Source organism: Gopherus flavomarginatus, chromosome 10 (genome assembly GCF_025201925.1).
Source record: "Gopherus flavomarginatus isolate rGopFla2 chromosome 10, rGopFla2.mat.asm, whole genome shotgun sequence".
NCBI lineage: Eukaryota > Metazoa > Chordata > Testudines > Testudinidae > Gopherus > Gopherus flavomarginatus.
The window spans coordinates 42,267,635-42,290,886 of NC_066626.1; the positions used below are offsets into that span (position 1 = coordinate 42,267,635).

Here is a 23,252-nt window from a genome sequence, read left to right on the forward strand (position 1 = left end):
GCCACCCCCAGCTCCCCGGCAGCCCCTAGCTTGGCCCGCAAGGGAGGCACCAGGTTCTAGAGCTGGAACGCTCTGTACCATCTGATGTCCCGACGTTCCCAGCCTCGCCTTACCACGTGCCAGTCCAGTGAAAGGTGAAAGCAAAGTCCCGGGCCCCAGGCCGCTCGGACCCCGGCTCGCTTCGGGCGCAGCTCGCCCTCTGCCAGGCCGGCGCTCCGGTTTTGAAGCCTGGTGTAAACACACGTTGTGTGGTTAGAGAGCACCGAGCACGTTGGTCTCCTTTTGAAGCCCAGAGGGAGCTGCCACTCAAGGTGCTCGCTCAGACCCCGGCGTCCAGCCCGAGCCTCTTTGAACTTGTCAGCCCCCCTTTTTTTAACCTGAGCTCTACTTTAACTTTCATTCCTCCAAAATGCGGCCTTTTCCTGGAGCACCTGCTGCTTCTTCTAACCATTTACTTAAAACACACCATTGCTTCCCCGCCATTCAGCCTACGGGAAAAGATTGCTCCTAATCCAAGAGAGGCAGAAAGGGGAACCCAGCAGCTCCTCCGTTTGCAACGAACGGGACAAAGGATGCATCAGAACAGACACGGGGACGATGAGGCAAGAGGGGGCAGAATTTAATTAAAAAGGAGTTTCGGGCCGGAGAATTGAGAATAAACATGTAGCCAAAGCTGATGTTAGTAACATTCCCCACTGAGCTCTAGAGGCCTCTTTTCTCCCTATCAAAACAAAACAACAACAAAACAACCAGTGACTGCTGGCGAATTGCAATGCAGCAAAGATAAAACCCAAAGGCGTCCGCACAGTGTGATTTGTCTGTATCCTCTCCCACAGACAGGATCGTTTTGAAATCCAAAGGCAGGATATTCTTAATATTGCCTGTGTGAAATGCCCGATGGGATCTTACATATATATCACATCATGTGTATATTTATATATACACACTCACACCCCATCTGTGGAACGCAGCGAGCCCCTTATGTACCCATATAGATCTGTCAAAGCGATCTCTTGATTTGTTCGTCCTGTTAAAATTATCTCTCTCTGGAAAGTCTCCCACGTGGATTGATCTCCACGACACTCAGATTTATAGAAGAGACCGCAGGTCGCTTGGCTAAGGCCTAATTCCCAGTCTGGAAAGAGGCTTGCATTTTCCCTTGCGGAGGACAGAGTGTGAAACCTCAGCTGATAGTGTGTGTCAGATCGGATTGCAGTTTTCCCATCCCCAGTGCTCAAGTCTGCTACAAACGCTGCACGTGAGAAAATGCGCAGGCAATAAACAGCACACATGCAGCGTCTCTTTTTCCAAACCATAATTTTACTGTCTCAAAGAAACTTTATAACTTATGTACAAAGATTTGTGTTTTTCCCCAAATACAAAGCAATAAGTTAACATTCTCAATATAAAACTAAACTTTGACATATAGAACACTAGACACAACTGATCTCAGTTTATCACATCTTCCGAACTTCACAAGTCAAATGTCAAGATCTCAGGTCACAAAGCATCATGTTTTACAGCCACACAAAACGGAACGGAAAAAAGGCTAAATTTGTGCAACATGTTTACAGAACAATAATAATAATAATTAAGAATAAAATATGTACAGCGATCAGATCCTGCACTTCAGTAGCGCATGTAGACTTCAGATTGGCATTCTGCGGTAAAGCCTCAAGATTTCGTTTAAAGCTGCATTGTGTCACGTTAGAGCCAATTGGCATCTCTTCTTCCCTCCCATCTCTTTCCAATTGCTGAGTATAGGGAACTATTTTCTTCCTTTCCGTCTCTTTACATTACTTAAAGCGATGAACAGCTGCCGTGATTCCACTTCCATATTAAATAATGTGTATTTCTTTTATTTGTTAAATAACACTAGAGATGTGAAAAATGCCGACCACTCGGAACAAACCTCTCCACACCAGCAAAGTATAAAAGTTATTGTAAAAGTTAAAAATCACATCCTTCTTTTTGCTGTTTTTGTTTTATTTTGTTTAAAGTAAACTGTGCGTCGAAACAGTGCCCTTTGCAAACCAGATAGTCCATGTGTTTCTCGCACTCTTACAGTGGTAATTTAAGTCAATAAATTAAATCCCTATCTCTCCCTTTAACAACAACAATCAAAATGTACACAGACGAGTCGTGAAGGGTACAGGAAAATGCAAAGAAAAATATCTGGCTATAGTACAGGTTGTTTTCGCATTGCTGTTAAAGAGGAGTGGGGGTGGTAAATAAATGACCTACATTTCATCAGCTAGACACAGACAGACAGACAGGACAGAGGAGAGCTTTTTTCCTCTACAAACATATTTTTCTGATTGTCCCACAAAGCTGAGGGTCGGATTTTCTCTCTGCTCCCAGGCTGTTCTCCGGCTGATCTAATGGCTGCTCTGTCAGCTGTCAGCAGTTGGGAACCAGCCCCGCATCACATCTGTGCTTGTCTGCACCACGCTAGGATGCAGTGTTAATGGCTCTATAGACAAGAGACTCTTTTCTCGGTTGTTCGTTCTTTTTATTTCCCCCCTCTCTTTCTTTCCTCTGTTTATTGATTGGATTTATTTATTTGTCTGGACTTGAAATGGGGAAACTGGTTTGTGATCACATCAGCTGAGGTTGCTGCATAGCTTCTTGGTGGGCTGAAGGGTACCACGATGTGTAGCTGGGTATGTAAGTGCCCGGGGTCCCCGTGGAGGTCTTACCCGATGACGAGGTGGTGTTCCACACTGGGGGGCCTGGGGGCGAACTGGCCGAGAGCGCCCTGCCATTCGCCAGAGCGCCGCTTTCCAAAGCTGCCCCTCCCTGCTTCATTAGCTTCTTGAATTTAGATCGCTTGTTCTGGAACCAGATCTTCACCTGCAACACAACAAAGATGTTACTGAATGGGGAGAAGGGCAGAGGGAGACGGGCTTTGTGTAAAAGTCTGGAGACAATGTGCTCCGCACAGAGACTTGCCAGCGCCTCTATGGCAGAATAATGGAAAGTTCTTAGCTAGCCCTGACTCCTAATCTCAGACTGATACCAATACATCCCAGTACCTGGCCAAAGAACTGAAATACACTCGCCTAGGACGGCCGGGATCAGGCTTTGAAATTTCCAGTCAAACTGCCTTTCAGCAGGAAATCTGTTCAAACTCTCACGGCATTTTGCTGTCAAAGCAAAGATTTAGGAATTAGCAGAGCCCATTTCCCCCTTTCCCCTCCCAGAAAATGGGTGCACGTGGGCAGTAACCTGCACCGGAGCTACAGTTTAAACATGGGCTTGGAACAGTAATACAATCAATACACAAATCGTCCCCTTTGGAAATGAACTCGAGTCTCCTGGTCTCGGTCTCCTCCGGGCGAGTGTTCATTCCAAGCAGGCTCATTTCCAGGGTTTCCTTTCCCCTGCCTTTGCTAGCGGTGAGGGTGAAACCGGATTTTGTTTTGTTCGATCTCTTCTCCCGGAGCAGACAACTTTGCTTCATTGTTATTGCTCCAAACTAGCCTAGTGAGGTAACACTGAACCGACCCCACACGGCCAGGCGCCCACAGCTGGCAAAACCTACCCTCAGCTATGGGAAACTTCGTGTCTCCCGTTTCAAAAATGCCTCGAGGATCAATTTAGAAACGCCGTGGCGAAGCCTTTGCAATGAACACACAAATAAACGCAGGCCGGAGGCTGGCGGGGAGGAAGAGGAGGGCGATGCCGGTAGATCTGGGGTGTGGAAGGCTGAGCTATTAGCTCTATTGTTCCAGCAGTCCGGCCATGCCTGGCCCCAGAGCCCCCAGACAGAACCTGGGCACAGGCTTTCCACAAGCCGGACTAAGGCGGCTCACGGTCCAGGGCAGGGCCCTCGGTGCAAAGGAGACAGAGGGGGGGAAGAGGAAAAAGCAAAGCGATGAGACGGGCTGTGTGAAGGGGAGGACGGAGCAGCGGCTGCTGTACCTGTGTCTGGGTGAGTCCCAGTGAGGCTGCGAGCTCGGCTCTCTCGGGCAGAGCCAAGTACTGAGTTTGCTGGAATCTCCTGTTCAAAGCCTGCAACTGCAAACTGGAATAAATAGTCCGGGGCTTGCGGATTTTTTTCCCTTTCCCATTAAAGCGAACTTCCCCTCCTTCTACCACCGTGCTTTTCTCCGAGTCGGCCCCTACAACCACAAACGATGCACAATAAATAGGAGTAACAACAGAAGCAGCACCAACAATAACAATAATGAGAAGGAAGAAAAGAAAAGTGAAGACCAAGTCGAGCTAACAAAGGCTCCAGGCGATTATGGCAGTCCAGGCTCCTTCCCAGAGAAAGTTTGCTATTTTTACAGGCTGCAGTTTAGGTTTAATTACCCTTAATTGCATACATTGTTTATAGCGCTACGCAATAAATAATTACGAAGACTAATACGTGCACATCTGGGTTGATTTTTTTCCAGCCGGGCATTGTGTGCTCTGTGTACTGATCCTCGCTGAGCCTCAGCCTTTTCTGACTAATTATTTTTATTTTATTTTTATAGATATATTTTGATACAAGCAGCCTCCCTCCCTCCTTCCCCTCCCCCCACTCCTCCCCCCTCCCCAAAGCCAAGTGCACCTACCTGTCTCCTCTAACCGGGTCTGAGTCAGGCTGGAGCTGTTGGGGTAGGATTGCACTGAACTGATGTAGGGGTTAGACGAGTGGCTGCTGACCGAGTTGACATAGGGGTAGCCCAGCGGTCTGGAGAAGGACGAAGCTGTGCTGTACGAGGTGTCAGGCTGAGAGTGGCCAGCTGAGTGTAAACAGTGCATGGAATAGTGTCCGTGGGACATGGGAGAAGGAGACATTTGCTGGCTGGGTGGCCCAAACTCCATAAAGACAGCCTTCCCTGAGACAGGGCTATTAAGACTCTCTGGCATGGTAGTCATGGTCATTTCTTGTCGCTTGGTCTGTGTGTGTGTTCTCTCTTCAGCGTGCCTTTTTGGGGTCTGTTGTGTTTCTCAGGACAGGAAAGAACCCAATTTAAGCGGAACAGGGCTTTTCACTTTCCATTCATAAGAAAATGGAGTTTGTCTCTTTGAAAAGTCTAAGCATGATGCCGTGGATCTACACAAACTCGCCTAAAAGCTTTGACTCAGCCAAGTCTATGAATATTCATAAGCTGGCGGAGCTGATTGGTCCTCCGTCTTGCATAATCGCTTTGGATTGGTCAAAGGCGCTTGAGGCTCGCCCGGACCCTAGTGAGTGAGACGAGCCGGACTTGGTGAGCGGAGAGTCCCCCGTCCCCCGTGTGTGATCATCTGGAACAGGCAACGCCGGAGAACACAATGAAGGCGACGAGAGAGACTTACAAGCCAGGGGCGGGCGGCCCAAAGTTACTCCAGGCGATGAGCCTGCGAGCCAAGGGGCTTCACGTCCTCCGGGAGACCCCAGTGCACTCGCACCCCCCGAGCCCACTCCCCAGCCCGGACACCCTGTGATTGCTGCGTCCAGAGCCTATTAGTAAACAAGCGCGGAAGCGCCTCGTCTGCTTTAGCTGGAGAGAAACAGCAAAGGAGGCAGCCAGGCAAGGAAGGACCACAGGAGACACAGCAACTCCCCACAGATCTCTCCCTCCTCCCCCTTCCCTGCACGAGGCCCTGAGGGTTATTACACCAACCTCTGCTGCTCTGCTCCTCGGGCAGGACAGTCCCGGTCCTTCCTGAAACACAAGGGGTGACAGGCTCTGGGAAAGGTGGCCCTGCGTGTCTCCTCTCAGCAAGCCCAGATCCAATGGATCTTGTTAAAGGCCTCTTGCCACCCACTGATTTCTGCTTCAGCATAAAGGAGCTAGTACCTATAGATAATTGTGTGATCTAAGCTGCAGTTAGCATACTGTTGGTGTTTGTGTGTGTGTGTGTGTATATGAATGTATACACACATATAGTCGCATATCCATAGGCACAGTGTTACACACATGCATGCCTACATTCTGTGCCCACACACAAATATCACTAATATCCGCCACACTGATTTATACCATCTCATAAATCATTGCTCGGTTTTTGCTGTCACCTGAGCTGGACCTTTTCAGTTTTTTTCCTCTCTAAAGTATCTAATTGTGTATTGAAACCTGGGATGAAAACTTCCGTGTACGTGCGTGGTGACAAGGTGGGACTTTGGAGATCCTGCACAGAAAGCCTGCGCTGAATCCCAAATTACTTTGTTAGACAATTAGAAAGTGTTGATAATTATTTCTTTCATAATTTAGTGGTGTGTGGCTGTAACAGGAAAACGATCTTGTGAAAGTTCACACGTGCAGATGTATTAGTTACTGATTCATTTGATTAAATGCTAGTCTCAAGTGCTCTGATCCACAGCTGAAGGCGGCCCTATTAGCATAACACTGATGTTTAATTTTCATACGCATAATTAGCCATATATTTAACACTAATAGCAACATGCAGCCTTTCAGCATTAAACAGCCTGGGATTTGAGCTGGCCTGAGCTGAACTTTCTCGGTTACACCTAGATTGTCTAGGGTGCGCAGTTATCACAGAACCAGATCTATGTCATCAAGCACATTTTGGCAAAGGGAGCACTCCAATAAAAATGAACATTCAAAACAAATCACATTGCTGATGTCGTTACAGATATTAGCGGAGGCTTCTCTTCCCTGAGCTCCTGCGGCTGCTCACGATATTTCTCGCTCGGGGTATCAGATGGGGGCACAAATATGGCAGGAAGCGTAGCTGGGACTCAGCTAACTCCCCAAATACAACCAGATACCTTTGCCGGTGTTTATTAGAAGTGTAAACTCTTCAGGCACTGGTGATATTTGAAGCAACCAGCTAATGAGCGTGCAAGCTGACAAGTCTAAGCCTCTCTGCTCTTTTTTTGCTTTAGTGGCTCTGTCGGTTTTAATTGCCCATTTCCTAGTGCCTGTTTTATATCCTTTTTGGTTGCGATGCGTAAAGTTCATTTTCACAAAGTAGCTGCGGATTGGTGCGGGAAGAAGGGGCAATGGTCTATCCCCACATGGACTCCTTTGGCAATCAGCTCTCTCCCCCGTGCTCATCTTTTCAGCCCTGGCTATGTAAGTGATCATTCGAGGCGGGTTTGGGTTCTTGGACAGAGAGGGGATGGTGACCGTTGTCAGAGATCTAGGAGAGGTGTGATGAATAAGCAATAGTTAAGTAATGTCTGTAGTCAAACTGAAGGGAACTGGCTAGCCAGACTGAGTAAATTATTCCAGACAGCTGCAGATATGCCAACTACTAAGCAACAAGAGTGTGCAGTTGAGGATGTTCATTGCTAGATAAATGCCGTGCATGAGTGTATTCACATCTGGAACATAGGAGGGGTGGACTCCACTCTGTGTACATGGGCATCAGATTCTGATCTCGGTTACGCCGGCGGACATTCGGAGTAATTTAATTGTCTTCACTATCTTTATTCCGGATCCACAGTAGTGTAAGGGATCTTCCTCTGACCCATTCTGTTAAACGTGCTCTACATAAATTAGCTCAGAATGTGTACATCGGGCTTTGATAGCTGCGTGTCCCACAAGAGAGGAAAGCGCAGGCTGAAAACGCTTAGCTTTTTCTCCTATTTACTGGGTTTGGTGTTTTGTGTGTGTGCATGTGTCTAAATCCTCTTAGTCAAAAAGACTGTTATGATTCTCAATCAGTACTGTGCTCGGTTTTATCCCCTTTAGAAGTATGGGACACAAAAGCCCACTGTAATTGTACATAACACCTGTTCCCAGAGAGCCTATTTGCGTGGTTCTGAACACAGACTAGCGAGATGCTCTTCCATCCAGACTCACAAATATTTACTTGTTTGGAAAGTCACTGGGGAGTAGCGGGACAGCCCTAGCTAAAGTTGTGTGATGGTATCCAGACGCATTGTGAAGCCTATCCTCAAGCTGGAAAAAGTTTGGTGCTAGCAAATCAACGGGGAAAAAATAACTAAATCCTTCTAAGCCTCATTCATAATGTCTACCTGAAACATAACTTGCGTGAAGTATTTTAAAAACGAGTTGGTTTCCCATACAGCCGAAAGGTTTTTACTTTAGTAGTCACCTTTATAATTAGGATTATAAATGTGTACCCTAAATACCACCACCTTGGTGTAATTGCTAAGCAAACAGCTTGTTACCACAGCAGTTGGTAAAATCCTGCAGTCCTAATAAATTTATACTTGGGAAAACCTCAGAGTAAACAGAGACTAAAACAAGATGCTGGACTAATTGCTATCAATCCGATTACACTTTGAGGGGAGAAATCACTCTTTGGTTCAGCATTTGATCCCCTCGAAATGGTCTATCTCCCTATAGTGTATCGTTCGTGTAGATCACCCACAGAGCTATGCAGAACGTCGCTGCTCACCTTTATCACCGGACATTTCTGTAAATCGCTAATTGTGTTGTTGTCAAACTAAAGTCCGTTGCCTGTCGCTGTTGAATAGCTCATGTGTGAGGCTGAAATATTACCGTTCTCGATGAATAGTCCAGGCCATAGAAGTGACTGATTTCATATTTACAACCCAACTGCTGGTGAAGAATAAGAAAGGAGATGACCAAACTGATGGAATAATAATTGAAAGGACACATATAACGGGGAAGTGGTGGGGTATTTTATTGTCCCACCTTTCTACTTTAACATTTGAGGCCGATTCAACATCCCTGATGCACCCAGAACTCAGTGGGATTTTTTTTGGGGGGGGGTGTATTATTTTGATTTCATTACTAAACTGTCGTTACTTTTTGTAGGGATTAAACCTTTCAACATGGCGAAATAGCAAAGCGTTTTTCTAAACACAGGCACTGGTAGCCCAAACTTCGTCTTCAGGAAACAAAATCTATTTCCCAAACACACTGTATTATGGATTTTACGTCTTCCTGGGATCAATAACTATTTAACTTCTGGGTATTAGTAAAGTTGTTTGATTCATCATTTATTGTACAGGTTTTAAGGGCCAGCTGTCTTCCAAATTAAACTAAACAACGACTATGCAGTGCCTAAGATGTCACGTTGCATGCCTAAAAAGACCCCTTTACAAGGCTCCAGGAGTAAGAATTGTGCTTTGCCAAAAGCGCTGTAAGAAACGACCAGAGTTGACAGCTTTTTAAAAAACAAACGACAGCGGAGTAAATCTAGCAGAATTCGGTTAACTTGACACCCCCCCCCCCAGTCAATACACCCGGGCTGGTAAAAGGCTAACAGAAGCAGTTCGCAAAGGGAAGACAAGTGCTGCTGCTGAAGAGTAAGTCAGTAACAAAAACTGACCCGAGTTGCCGTTGGGCTTGTGGCAGTTTTGAATGCCACTTTTCTGGCTCTGACATTGCAGTGCCGGGGCTGGGGATCTGCAAGCGCAGCAGCAGCACCCGGTGTATTTAAACACCAAATTCAAAACACTTACACATTCGGGCAGGGTGATTAGCAGCCACCTAATGGCAGATCAAACCCCTAATCTTCAGGACAGGTCCGGCCTGAGATTTTAGCAATTCATCTTGAAGTTGTGCAGCTGGATTAATTATTAGCTATTACCAATATTCAGGGGAACAGAACAGTTGCAGTTCTTATTAAAAGTCCAAACTTCCCCAGATAAGCAATCACCTGAGGGGAAGCTGGAGTCACGTAACTAGGAGTCTAGCCCACTTCTTCATTTTTGCTAAAGGTTCGAAAATGCGGAATGAGTTTCTCCTAACTGCAGCTCAGATCTTTAGAAGAACGAATGCTCAATATAACATGGGCAAGCTGGCTAATTCTACAGTCCGGGCGATGGTTGATCTAACGAGGGAAAGACGCGTTTTAGCTCACCCGTAATCACTTTTTCTGGTGTGGAGGGGAAAAAAAAAACCAAAATACCTGAGCCAAGAGGGCAGAGGGCCGCTGGTGGGCAGGCCCGCAGGAGGAATACGATCTCTGGCTTTGAGAGCACAAACGCCACATTTCGGAAATGAAGTATTTGAATGTATTTATTTAGTTTTCCTACTAGCGTAGATCACAAGCTTGGGAAAGATCAGTGTGCTAATCACAACGAAGGGAAATTGTTCCATAGCTCGCCATAGTTCAGTTATACTAGGAAACTCTGTCTTCTAATTTGCATTTACTAAGTATCATCCGATACGTGTTTGTCCAGTGTAAGCATCTGGAAGCAGGAGTAATAGCTTTGTGTATCTGCCCCCTGCCTCCAGCCCTTCATAATTAAGAACTCAAACTCTTGCTTTTAGAGTGTGCACGGTAGCTTCAAGATTTAGACAAATCAACTGGTTTTTATTAAATAATCCGCAGTATGTGTCCCTCACACTGTGCCCTATAAGCTGTCCACTCCGTTTCCTCTAAGGAGCCACAGCACCTATTCCCCGTAAAAGTTCCAGAAACTTCATTTGTGCTGGTACAGCTGATAGACATTCCAGGAGCACAGTAAGTTCGGCCACTTCCTGATCCATCCTTAAGGTTCTTCCAACACTTTTGTAAGGATTTCTGCTCCTCCTGAGGTAATTACAATGGTATGCTCAAACTGGGCTGATCTGAAATACACATTTAGCAATTATTACGGGGCAAAGGTGGCTAGCAGAGCCTATGAAACTCACCCATTCCGTCCGGCTGTCAGTGATCAATTCCACAGTTTAAAATATATAAGAAGTAAATTCAGGCACCTTTTATTGTCTACAGAAATTGCAGTCCATTTATCCTCTAGGGTCTTAAATTCAGGCGATCCTTCCATTATTATTGGCTCTGTAACAGGGAGAAAAAAAACGTTTTTCTGAACTGGCCACAACACATCGTTATCCTGTTTCTGAAAAGAAAGGATCCCCAAAAGGTAGAGGTTTTACATTGAATTGCTACGCTAACATAACTAAGCGGAGAAAGAGGAAACTCTGAGGTATGACGTTACTCATTTATTTTTTTCGTGAAAGACTAAAGAAGGGCATTTTAATCAAGCTTTAATTAAGACCCCGTGGATAATAACCAAAGCACCAACCACTCTTAAAAACAGCAGATAGTTTTAAAATATTTGAATTTTTAAAAACAGGCTCAAAATGTTCATTAAATCAGCAAAACAACAATTTTCTTATTTCCCTCTAATTGCTGCGCCATTTAGGCACACAGTGAGAAGAGGGCTTTTTTCCCCCCTTAAGCTTTCTATGATTGGTATTTAGCACATTCACCCTTCCAGGGAAAGGATTCTGACTGGTTAGCTAGGATGTAATACATCAAAAACCACACAACAGCTCCTGTCATGAAGCAAATGACATAATAGTCACCAGATAGCTTGGTGTTAAAAACATTGCTTTGCTAACAGAATTAGGTTGGACTACTGCAAAGGCAGCTCTCAAATGTGCTGGATAAGTCTCTCCACTACAAAAATATGGATCAAATCTGTTATTTAATAAGATTTTGTGGAGGATTTTCCTCTCCCAGATCTTATCACTTGGCAACTATTTCCACGAATTCTTTCACAAATTAAAATGTAAAGGATATTTTCAATCTGCTTCCCATGGAGTAAGCCTAACCGAAATCCCCAAATCGGAAGAGTAGATAGTCAAAGAAAGGAAAGGCGGGGATGTGGTTTTGAAAAAGGAAGCAAAAGAAAAAACATTCACAACAGTTACTAACCTATTGTAAACGCCATTCCTTCTGCCATTAACAAATCACTGTCATTGTCTACAAAAGAAAACAAAAATGTTTTTATGGTGGGTGGGTTTTGTTGTTTGTTTTTTAAGTAAATGTAACCAACACTTGCTTTTAAAAATCCCTTTTTTGTCCCGCAGGTACCATGTAAGGTAATTCCCTTCAAACATCCAAGGAAAGCGTTTAAAGTAATCTTCCCAAACTCAAAGCAAAGCAAACCAGGTATAAGATCTGCAAGATCACTCTCTTAAGCATAGATGAAAACTATTCTGAGTTCCAGCTCACTTCTAAGGAAATTACAGAATTTTAAAATGTAATCAGTTCACTAATTTGTTTGTTTGTTTTGCAATAAACTTTTCAGTTTCGATCAGCTTATGACTATCCGTGAAGAAAACTAATGAAATAGGGACTGTATTCCTATTGATCGCTTGTCTTTCCAGCTTTAAACAAGTTATCTGTTGTTCCCGAAGAACTATAACAAGGGAAAAGCCTGCAGGTAAAGTTGCATTTTGTCAAACTGAAAAGTTTAGCCGATTCTTATTCTTGTCATGGAGGCTTTTTGTTGCAAAACAAAATCCAGACATTGACAAATATTTCTGGCAATGGATATGTCCTCATCTAGGGATGGTGTTTCAAATGTCTGCTTCAGGGGAGAGCACGGCCCAGGCCCTGCTTTCCAGTCTGCCGTCTACTGTGATCTTGGATATTATTTAGATCTCTTCTAAACATGCAGCAAGTAACACCTTATGAGTGTCCTTCTAAGAGAGCCTTCGCTGCAAGGTGGGATGTCGCCAAGTAGGGTGACCAGACAGCAGATGTGACCAATTAGGACAGGAAGGGGGTAATAGGACCCCAAAATCGGGACTGTCCCTATAAAATCCGGACATCTGGTCACCCCATCGCCAAGGAACGCCTGGCAGAGGGGGAAGTGGTTTACAGCTGCTGAGCTTCCGCTGGGATTTTCTGGAAGGCTTAAAGTGGCCTTCGAAATAGTTTGCAAACTACATTTGAAGGCCTTGCAGACCATTGTGTGTCTTCAGCCTGGCCTGGCTCAGCGCCCCGAAGCATCTCTCGCCATGAGGCGCCCGGCACGCTGTGAGGCCGGCCCAGAGGCTGCCAGCGGGAGGAAGGTGTGAGGGAAGGGCCGAGGCTGAGCAGTCAGCGCTGATCACTGACTCGCCCCCAGCCCATAGGAAGCGCAGAGTCTGGGCCCGATTCTGCTCCTGGCGAACTCAACAGCAAAACCATTGTCCATTGACTCCAAAGGGCGCAGGGACCTGCCCGACAGCGACGCGGCCAGGCCAGTGGGCGCGCCCAGCAGGGCTGCCGGGGTCCCAAGGCAGCGCACAGGAGGACGTGGCCACAGGCTGGGCCGCGCAGCCTAGAACTCACCGAAGAGGTATACGCCGCTGCATCAGCTGTCCGCACTGGGGGGATGTAATGAAGCTTAACAGCAACAGTCAGCGGTTTGGAAAGGGGGAAGAGAAACCAGCCAGAGACCCTGCTGGGATATTGATGCAGCGGGGTTTTCTTCTTATTCATTGTAACTTTTCTCCCAATCAAGTAATCCCAGTGCCTTCCAATCCTACCAGCCGGGACTCCGGCAGCCATCTCGTCAAGGAACTAATAAGGAGGGTGGCTGTATTCACGGGGAAGAGAGCTACTGCTGGCTCAGGACTGGGAGATTGCAATGACCCCTGGGCAGGGGGCTCGGTTTTTGCAGCTGGGTTACGTTTAAAACACATCAGTAAGATTCCCACGTAGCTTTCACAATGGACTTTCTTACCGTGATGCCAAACTTCAGGGTGTCCATGGAAGTAAGATCCTATTCCATGCCCAACAAAGTAGGGGCAGACTCGGAAATCATTCTGATGTGCTATGCGGCTTTTAGGGATACCAAACATAAAATAATAAGAAAAACCGAGAGAGACAAAGCCCATTTCCAATAGACATCAGACCCTCCCAACCCCCCGCGTTTCGGAATATGTAACACTCACTCACGCATTATAGCCCCAAGCTGTAGCAGTTACACTAGGCACTTTCACAATAAATATTTATAACGCAGTGTGGCTGGTGATAATCTCTTTGGCCTGTAACACAATGAGACATTCACACTGTTAGTAAAGGCTCCTCCGGCATTTTCGGGGGAGAGGCCAGGTGCACTTAAACCCCGCCCACAATTTCTAACTTCGTCCACAATCGAAAAGTAGCCAGGCGTCTCTGGAATTATCAGCTGTAGAACAGGGAACCATGTAGCCAGTGCAATTGTCATCGTTAGGCTCCAGCTTTCCGACCATCGCTGTGGACTCTGAGCACTTGGTCAGTTTATATTCCAGCGAGTTGTCTTGCTAGAATCATATTTGTTGTAAATAAAATACAGAAATTGAGGCAGGGCTACCAGCTAAATGAGACTCCATATACCACCAAGCAGCAGTCTGAACCCTGCAGCAGATCTGGGAAATGCACACTGAGGCATTTGTTTGGATTCTACACACAGAGATTTACAAATATTTTTGCAAACAGATTTTTGCAGAGATTAAAGAAAATAGAGCAGGCCATATTTGGGGACTACTAGTCGGTGGCCCTTTAAAAAAGTTACAAGTCTAGCAAATCCATAATGCTAATTAAACTTAGTCCACCTATTTCTAACATGTCCATAATCACAATATCTCGGCACCAGAACATCAGTAAGAGCTGAAACAGATCACTCAGCTCCTCTCTATGCCTCTTTCTAATGTAGGCTTGTTCTCGGTGGTTGCCTTTCAGAAAAGACACTGCAAGGTTATTCTGCAGTCACCATTATCTGTTTAGGGAAGGCCTGTGCAAAGTTTTACATTGCATCCAAAAGATGAGGAATTTGGGATGAACCTGCTCTCGGGAGGCATACGGTTCTATAGCTAAGGGCCCTTCCTCAAGAATGCTCTACCCCAGTCCCCAAATGTTTCAGCCTAGGCCTATGATTTCCCTCTGCTTAGCTATTTGCAGAGACAGAGGGTCTTCTCAGGTAGCTGTGCTTTCAAAGCTTTAAAGATTAGAATCAGAACCTCAAGTAGAGCCTTTACAATCACCAGCCTGAGTTATCAGGAAAGTCAAATTACTATATATATCAACATTATCTTAGACCTGCAAATAAGTCTTTATCTTATTAATTTGAGATCGGCCACGATGGAAGCTGTGCTCATCCATATCACTTCCATCCAATTTCTAAAACCAAACAGGAGTACTATAAAGAACAAAGGATTAGTTTTACACTTAAAAAAATGCCACCTAAAATACTGAAAAGCTGAATTTGTTGGTTTCAAATCCAGTGTACCTGGTTGGTTCTGTCGATATGAAAGGTAAGTACTTAAACACACTGCTAAATGCTTTCCTATAGAAGCTGGGATAGTCACACCTTTGTGCGTCACAGGCCAAGATTTACCATTGCTACAACTGAAGTAAGGGTGTAATGCTGCTGTAAAACAAGCATAACAGGGTGGAGAATCAGGTCAACGGTGGTTAATAATGTTACAAAGCTCAGATCTAAAATGGTTGCTTGAACAGGTTCCATATGTTAGCTAGTATCTGCCTTCCAAGCTAACAAGCATGTTTGATCGTATTTCATTCGATTTTGAAGGGAAACAAGGTAAGATATCCCCAACTTCTTTAAGGCTCTCCTAATTATTGGCAGAAATGGCTAGTAATGGGACAAGATCTCGGGCTCCATTCTGCTGGGATTTTTATCTCATGAAGTACACAATTTAAATAACATTAAAAAATAATGTAAGTTAGAGATGGAAAAGCCCTATAGGATCCATCTCGGATATGACGACAGTAAAGGCCAAGGAGGAAGTAATGGATGTGGAGAGGAATTAGAAAATTACAGTTTATTCACTAACATATAAAGACCAAAATGTGAACTGGTGTGAGTTGTAGAATCAGTGCAACACAAGCAACATTCATGTAAGCATGAAATATTCTTAAATAATTGCCCAAGGGGAGGGCAGGAGTGGAAGACCATTCATGCAACATTTGGCAAGCTTTTGTTTCACCTCTATTTTTCTTAAAGTATGTTGGCCAGTGCAAGAGCAATCCCATTCACTATTCAGTTTTGCCTGTGTCCCTCTTATACCATCCAAAGAGGTTGATAGACCTCAGGGCCATTTTTTTTTCAGGCTTACAACTTGCTGTAGGATTTCTTTTCAAAACTCTTCTACCATAGCAATACATAGTCTTCTTCTGTCTAGGAGCTACATCTTCTAAATATCTTTGCATGGAAAGCTCCAGTGTGCACCATTCAACTAGCCACTGAGCATAACGTTCAACACTAAGAATTTAGAAGTAACAGCAGTTGCTCTTAGGTATCAAAAGCAGGAGCACCACGGCCATCATAATGAGAAGACAAGGTTGAGATAGTTTTCCTTCCTCATACAATGAAAGTAGTTCTTGTGCACTGTATTAATTCTGCCTCTTCCTTGCTCAAGAGCATGAAAACAACTCTATTAGCATCACTACTTCTGCTATTATAGTCTGATCAAAATAGGGATCTTTGTGCTCAGATGTATTTGACATCTGCACTGAAGTACTCAGCTGACCTTTCCTCTTCACCCATAAACAGTGAAGAGTATGGAATTTCTTTACATAAAATGTAATGTATCGTATGAACCTGCATTGCTGTACAGAACATCTGTGGAGAAAAAAGCTGTAAGTATAAAACTCAGCCACTTTCAACCTGTTTCTAATATTTGCATGTACATATAGTAGCACCTCACATCTGAGAATTTGAAAAGACTACAAGTATTAACACCTGTGAGGGGAGATCTTCACGGTCCTGTGCATTCCTCAGTTCCACATTCATGAAGTTAAGGTCTTGCTAATAAATTGTGCCCCAAAATCCCTGCATTCATTTTTTTAAAATTGCTTTTAGTCCTGATATTGCAGAGAGAACCTTGTAAATATGAACTGACTGTAAACTGATCCAGTGATGTCTTCCTGAGTCAGCAGAGAGTTTGAAACATCACTCAGAGAAGTTCCCCTCTCAGTCAGCTCCCTGTGGGCTCTGTGATGCTAGGGCTGTGGACTTTGGGATTCCTCCCCAAGATACCATGGAACTCAGCATTTTTGGCATGGAATTCACCATTTGCTGCAGCCTGGGGCTCAATGTTTTAATTTTCTGGCTGCCTGCCCTACCTGGATTTGCCTGCACTAGCCTCACTCTCTCTCCAGAAGAGGCTGTTAATCAGACAACAGTGCATGCTTCTGCCACCGTTCCATGGCACTGGGCAATAGATCAAGGAGCCAGAGGTGAACTCCAGTTTGAAGTCAGGCAGTGGAGGTAGCTGAACATATAACTAGTGAGCCAGGCTGCCCGAAGTATATCCCTAGTGCTGAGGCCCTGGTTGCCAAGGAGATGAGCTGTACAATTCTCCCTTCCCTTGGGGCACACATGGGGGAAAAGGTCCTGAGTCTGGCTACCAGGATAACATGGCGGAATGAGGGCTGGGGAGCAGAGCCAGGTTGTCTGGAGAGCACAGAGAAAAAACCCGTTCTTCAAAATAATCCCCGTTGAAAATAACCATTGACAAGTTTTACCTCAATGAGTATTTTCAGCTATGAGCCATAACTGTGTTAGGGAGTGGGAAGGACAGGAGTGACAACACAGTAATTTAATGTTGCAGCAGACTTTAGTCTGGTGGTTGCCATGGATTGTTATCCCAGTGTGCTGCAGAGTGCACAGGACCCTGGTATTATACCTGTTTTACAGATGGCAAAGAGGGGTTAAATATCTAAAGCAAGGTCACGCAGCCAATCAGTAGCAGAACTGTAGGCAGAACTCAGGACTGCTCACTATGGGCCAGATCCTTCCATCAAGATGCCAACATGGCAACTGTCTGCACTCAGATATCACCCTTCCTATGAGTGGTGGGGGAAAGTGGGACATCAGCCACCACCAGAGCATCTTCTTCCCACAGTCGCCCAAATTATGGACTGTCCTCTGTGAACAAAGGAATCCACACAGAAAGATGTGACAATAGGCAGATACACATCATCCCTCCACAAACCTTACAGGCAAGCCGCAGAAAAGCTACATGCAACTAGAGGCAGGACAGGATTCTTTACAATGCTATCCCTTGATGCTGTAGAACCTCTCTCAAGGTCTTCTAGGGACAGAGGTGGCTGAGGTAAGCACCAGAGCCCTCCTATTAGGAAGCTGCAGAGCAGGCTCAGGGGCTCTAGTGCCAATGTGGTGCCACAGATCCCTTGTACAGCTGGTTCTGTGCCTCTAGCAGATCCCTTAAGGTCCTGGGGGATCAAGAGGGATCTATGGCAAATCCCATTCCTTGCCAAAATGAGGAGAACTTGGCAGTTTCTTTCACCCTCTCTTGAAGGTTTTTCCACAGGAGGGCAGATCTGGCCCAATGCACTGAGCAATCACCAAAGAAACACAACTGAAACAAATCCCATTGTAAGCATTTATAGTGGTACAGTCTAGCGGCTTTACTCTGTGCTTTGGTGACACAAAGCAGCTGTTAACTAGCCAGTTAAGACAGGTTAAGGTTGCTTCATAAAGCAGTTGCAGGTGAATCTGACCCTCTAACTGCAGATTCCAGTTACCAAAAAATTAAAACTTAACTGAAACGGTGTTAAAGAGCAACCACAACAACAAAAGATTAAATTACTAAATAGATCTGACCCACACTGATGAGGCAAGAAAACTGCTCAACAAACAGGGACAAGAATATCAAAGCTATGAAAATAATTCTTGCTTAGGGAGTAATATGAAAGCATAATGCACCTTAGAATTAAAAAAAAATCACATTTTTCTTTACAATAGTATTTGTAAACTATGGTTATTGAATGACATTACTTTTTTTTTGCATATTCTTAAAGAGACATCACTAGTTTAAATCATATTTGCTCATGAAGAAAATATTTATTTTGAATGCTACAATATAACCTCATTTGATAAATTATAAAATCCAACTACAAGCTTTTAAAGGTATTTTTCTCTTAAATAGTAATCTTAGATTCAGGGAATGCACAAGTTCAGGGATTCCCTTTAATGACAACAAATGTTGAAGTATAATTAGTAATATTTTTGAAAGCCAACAATTGTTTTTTGAAAGAAAGGTACATTTTGGTTTCAAACTGCAACACAAATTACTGTATTTTTCTTACAATAGTGTTGAACTTTTATTTGAGGTTCTCTGCTTCTGAAAAGCAGACATGATGGATTGAAATAAAAGATAATTTATTGCAATGCTTACTTTCAAGTGTAGAGAGAAGCAGTGTAATTGTAATTTACAGTAGCTGTCAAGGAAAATCTATCACAGATGACATTAAAATGACTTATTTTGCCTGAGCCACTTATTGTTTAAATGTGCATAATCTGATAGAAACAGATTTTTTTAAATCTGCTTTATATTGTTCTAAATTAATATCAAAACATATACTTATGAGTTAAACATTTAAAAACCATTTATTAATACTTTCATCACTGCAATTTTTTCCTGAGTTTGAAGCTGGTTTATTTAATTATGTCACATTTACATTGTTTGGATCTATATATTCAAAACACTTTTATATATCTAAACTCACTATATAACAACTACACTGTATAAATGTATAAAAACTATAATTCAAACTATATTTAATCTTAAAAGAAAAGCATCACAAAGGGTATAAGAAAATAGAACATGAGGGCCCAATCCTGCTCCCTCTGCAGTCGATGGGACTTTTGCCATCAATTTAACTGGAATCTTAGAAAAGGATTAGCAATTTGATAGGAAAAAGAAATTGATCCATTCATGTAATGTTTTTATTTGTAAGTTTCAGCAGACACTGAAGAGCTACTATATACTATATATTCAATTTAAAACACAGAATTTCTGAGCCACTGTAACAAAGAATATATTAAAGTATGCACACCCATCCCAATCCTGTAATTACACCCAGATCCATCCCAAATAATCATATATTCTGCTTATTTCTGGTATGTATGATATGTTATGCAAATCTGCTTTATAGCAAAAGTTGGGATGAAGGGTGGTTAGACATATTTCCATTTTGATGGGTCTGAACACTCCTAGCTTTAGGTGTTTGCTTACAGGTATTTATATTATATATTTTTCCACTGAACTAAGATTTTTACTGCATATGTAAATGTAAAATGACAAATATACAGAAAATGATGATTCATCACATCAGGACATTCCTTCATCAGAGTTCATGTTAAGAGTAGTTTTAAACAAAACAGCACATTAATATAGTCTGCACAATAAAATATTTAAAAAAAAGTTAATGATCTGTTATTTTGTACGCAGTTTTGAACACGCACCAGTTCTGATTAATTTGCTTTTCAATGGAGCCTTTGCATACATATTTACACTCTGTGAGAAAACTGACCTCTGCATCAGCACAGCGAAAAATCCAATGTCACTTTCAATTCTGTTTTTTTTTAATATAGCTAGAATTAATGTAGTGAATCTGTAATGAAATGCATTATCTTGCATGGAGATTTATCAGATTTTCCAACTGAATGCCATGCTTTGCTAGCACTAGCTGGAGTTCACCTGCATGTTGGTGTGGCGTGTGGCTCTTTTTTGTGAAGAGTTAAGTTGAACACAAAAAAAGGGAACAAAGGTCAGCACCCAGCCGCCACTTGAATGTGAGATTTTTCTTTTTATTCCCCTTGATGTACACTAGGCTCTGTGTTATTAGTCTTAATGATGGAAAATTGTAGTGTTGATACAAATCTTTTTTTCAAAGTAGTAGGCGGGAGCTCCATTTGTTAGTAAGTTTTTTTGTGACTAAAAGCCATGGACAGTACATTTATGTAGCAGTAAAAGGCCTAGATGCTCTTTCCATAGCAGAGCTAATTATTCCTACTGTGACCTTACTGATCTACCCTGTTCCTAGTACATCTCATCTGCACGCCTGTTCCTCTGTGTAGATGGTGTCAGAGAATATGAAAAACCCTATAATGAAACCATTTTCATGATGGAGAAAGGCTACTGGAGTTGCACTTGCTACAAAGAGGCTCAATTATATGAGTAATTGTGATAATTTTCTACATTCATAGCCTTCAATGGGGAAAAAAGAATGAGAGCCACAAAGGAAAATTACTTTAACAAGAAAGTACAGAGAGTAAAAATGGAAGAAGAGACAAAAAGGGGGAAAAAATAACCAGAAAAAAAAAGTTTAAAAAATAGATCTGGAGGGAGGAATAGCAAGACAGTGAGAACAACAGAAATGCTCAAAAAGCCTATGTGCAGCTGTGTTGCACAATTAAATTGAATTTTTTTCTGCAGTTGATGAATGTGACTACTGCAAATGTGCCTCTGTAGTTAGCTATCATTTGTTGTTCCGTGACAGGAAAAGGATAATTACCTCTCAGAGAGAATCAAAGGCTGACATGCCCTTTAGACACAGCCATGAATGCAGAGCTCGATAGAATGCTTGAATAAGAATCTAGTGTTCTGTGCCCCCTTCTACTCAAGAATAAATTTTGTTAAAATGCAAGAGCACCACCAGTAAATCTGTTGAACCCTAGGTGTTCAAAAATATGAGGTGCCTCTATCGACTCATCCCATTTGCAAAAATAAAACTACATTTTGAATTCACTTCTATTATATTCATGGACAGTAAGATAGTGAGATATGCATTAAATTTCTTTTCCCAGTAGGGGTCTGATTCAACATTTCCTATGAAAGAACAGAAAGACACTATCCTTTTTCCCCAGGCTAGTTAGCCTATAATTTAAAACTGTCAAAAACACAATTTTGTACAAAGTCTTCAATAAAAGCTTCTCAGATATAACCCAAAGAGGTTTTACTAAAGTTTGATTCAGACTCTGTTACAATATTTTTAAAGCTATAAATATATCTAACTGATATTTTGCTGCTCTCTTTTTTTCCCCTTAAAGTATTTGAAGATTTACAAAGAAAAAAAGGCAGCACCTTTTCTAAGTGACTAAGCCTTGCAGCTTTTAAGCAATCAGAATGCATGCAATAGTTTGTCATATCCATTAATATTCACAAAAGTACAGTGAGGTACCTGTTAAGAAAATGTATATGATGTGTCTATTTAAAAAAATATTTGAAAAAAATTTCAAAGAACTAGATACATTCAGGAAATGACATATTTTAATTCAAACCAACAAGAACAAAAGCAAAGATTACTTTTATATAAAAGAACAAATACAAAATAGGAAAACCTCTTCAAGCAGATGTTCTTTCCTTTATGATATTTGTGTGCACTCTGGCTTGAAAGGTAAGAATTTCCTGAACTAAATATTTTTATACTTTTTTAGCATAGTGACTTATTGATGTTGACTAATTCCTTTATAACATTATTTGTTATACAACAAAAAGAATGTGGGTTTTTAATCTTCCTACAGTGATTCTACTGAAGATCTGATGTTTCAGGTAAAAATATTAAAAAAAAAATGGATGGAAAACACTACAAATCACACCTCTTAATCTAAAACCACAGCAGTCTGATAAACATCTGAGTCTTTCTACAGGTATCTTTGCTGACCCCAGTGTAATTCACTTTTTAAAATCTTTCTTATCCAAAGAACAACACTATAGCCTGGCAGTTCACATACTGATATCAGACTGAAATGATGGTTCTGAATCATAAAACATGTCATCAGCTTTATACCAAACCACCAATAACCTTTGTCCCACTTGCCAGCCCTCCCTTTACTTGTCAGTATAAGGCTTACCTGATTGTGTTTCCAATTACAGAGAAGGGAGCCCCTGGTTTGCAAGCTGCAATTGCTTCATCTCTACATTTCCTGGCAACCTCCACTAACTTTTGACCAGATTTATCCACATTGCCCACCAAAAATGTTTCAGAAGTGTCACCATGGTAGCCATTGCAATATACCTAAACACATGTAGAAATGTAAAGACATTTTCTTGTTTTATATTCAGAAACAGATCTCCTGTTAGTTAAATTCATCTATCTATTTTAACAGACAGGTTTTCTTTTAGATTGCCTTCAAGCTCAATTTGTAAAAATAAGGTAGAGGAAATAAAAGATTAGAAATGAGACCAAAAAATGTAACTTTGAGGTACAATTATAATGACAAATTATATGTAAAACCCTTCAGTTTTATGTCTAGGTCTGAACATTTGAACAAATACTGGAAATGGAAAAATGGAAGGTTCTAAGAACCCCAAATACACAAATGATTACATTCATTCAATCGACAAGAAATTAGGGCTTGTCTTCACTACCGGGATAAATCAAACTAAGTTTTACTACTCCAGCTATGTGAATAACGTAGCTGTAGTCGACGTAGCTTAGGTCAACTTTTACCACGGTGTCTTCACTGTGCTGTGTCAACCGAAGACACTCTCTCATCGACTTACCTTAATCTTCTCAGGGAGCTGGAATACCTGGCTTGACTGTAGAGCGCTCTGCTGTAAATTTAGCAGGTCTTCATTAGACCCGCTACATTGACCCCTGCTGCATTGATTGCAGAAGCGTGACCTCCCTGTAGTGAAGACCAGCCCTTAGAGCAGGGTTTCTCAAACTGGAAGCAGCGGCTAGTAAGTCCCTTGGCCCACGCCGCTTCCAGCAGCTGCCATTGGCCCGGAGCAGCGATTCGCTGCCAGTGGGAGCTGCGATCGGATGGACCTGTGGATGGGGCAGGTAAACACATCGGCCCAGTCCGCCAGGGACTTTCCCTACACAAG

The 23,252-nt window shown here is 42.8% G+C and overlaps 2 protein-coding genes and 1 long non-coding RNA gene across 6 annotated transcripts in view; 1 reads left to right on the top strand and 2 right to left on the bottom strand.

The window, feature by feature from the left end:
* LOC127030376 (uncharacterized) overlaps positions 1-23,252 on the top strand; it is a 133,126-nt gene that overhangs the window by 3,563 nt on the left and 106,311 nt on the right. Inside the window, exon 1 of one of the 2 annotated variants that reach the window (XR_007768381.1) lies at positions 6,428-7,019. The exons of the other annotated variant lie outside the window; for it this stretch is intronic. This is a non-coding gene — a long non-coding RNA (uncharacterized LOC127030376). Of the gene's footprint in view, positions 1-6,427; positions 7,020-23,252 lie in introns of those variants that run through there. 2 annotated transcript variants of the gene reach the window in all.
* DLX1 (distal-less homeobox 1) lies at positions 1,330-5,332 on the bottom strand. Its single transcript, XM_050916731.1, has 3 exons — positions 4,566-5,332; positions 3,925-4,124; positions 1,330-2,853 (listed from the first exon to the last, which is right to left on the bottom strand). Exons 1-3 carry the CDS (start codon positions 4,876-4,878, stop codon positions 2,599-2,601), a joined length of 768 nt encoding a protein of 255 aa, XP_050772688.1. The 5' UTR covers positions 4,879-5,332; the 3' UTR covers positions 1,330-2,598.
* The window catches only part of METAP1D (methionyl aminopeptidase type 1D, mitochondrial), a 61,766-nt gene continuing 48,403 nt past the window's right edge, over positions 9,890-23,252 (bottom strand). For all 3 annotated transcript variants that reach the window (XM_050916726.1, XM_050916728.1, XM_050916727.1), the window contains 5 exons: positions 22,274-22,437; positions 13,352-13,449; positions 11,551-11,598; positions 10,590-10,668; positions 9,890-10,460 (listed from right to left, as the gene is read on the bottom strand). In XM_050916726.1, the coding sequence (XP_050772683.1) occupies positions 10,382-10,460; positions 10,590-10,668; positions 11,551-11,598; positions 13,352-13,449; positions 22,274-22,437 (468 nt within the window). In that variant the 3' untranslated portion in view covers positions 9,890-10,381. The remainder of the gene's footprint in view (positions 10,461-10,589; positions 10,669-11,550; positions 11,599-13,351; positions 13,450-22,273; positions 22,438-23,252) is intronic.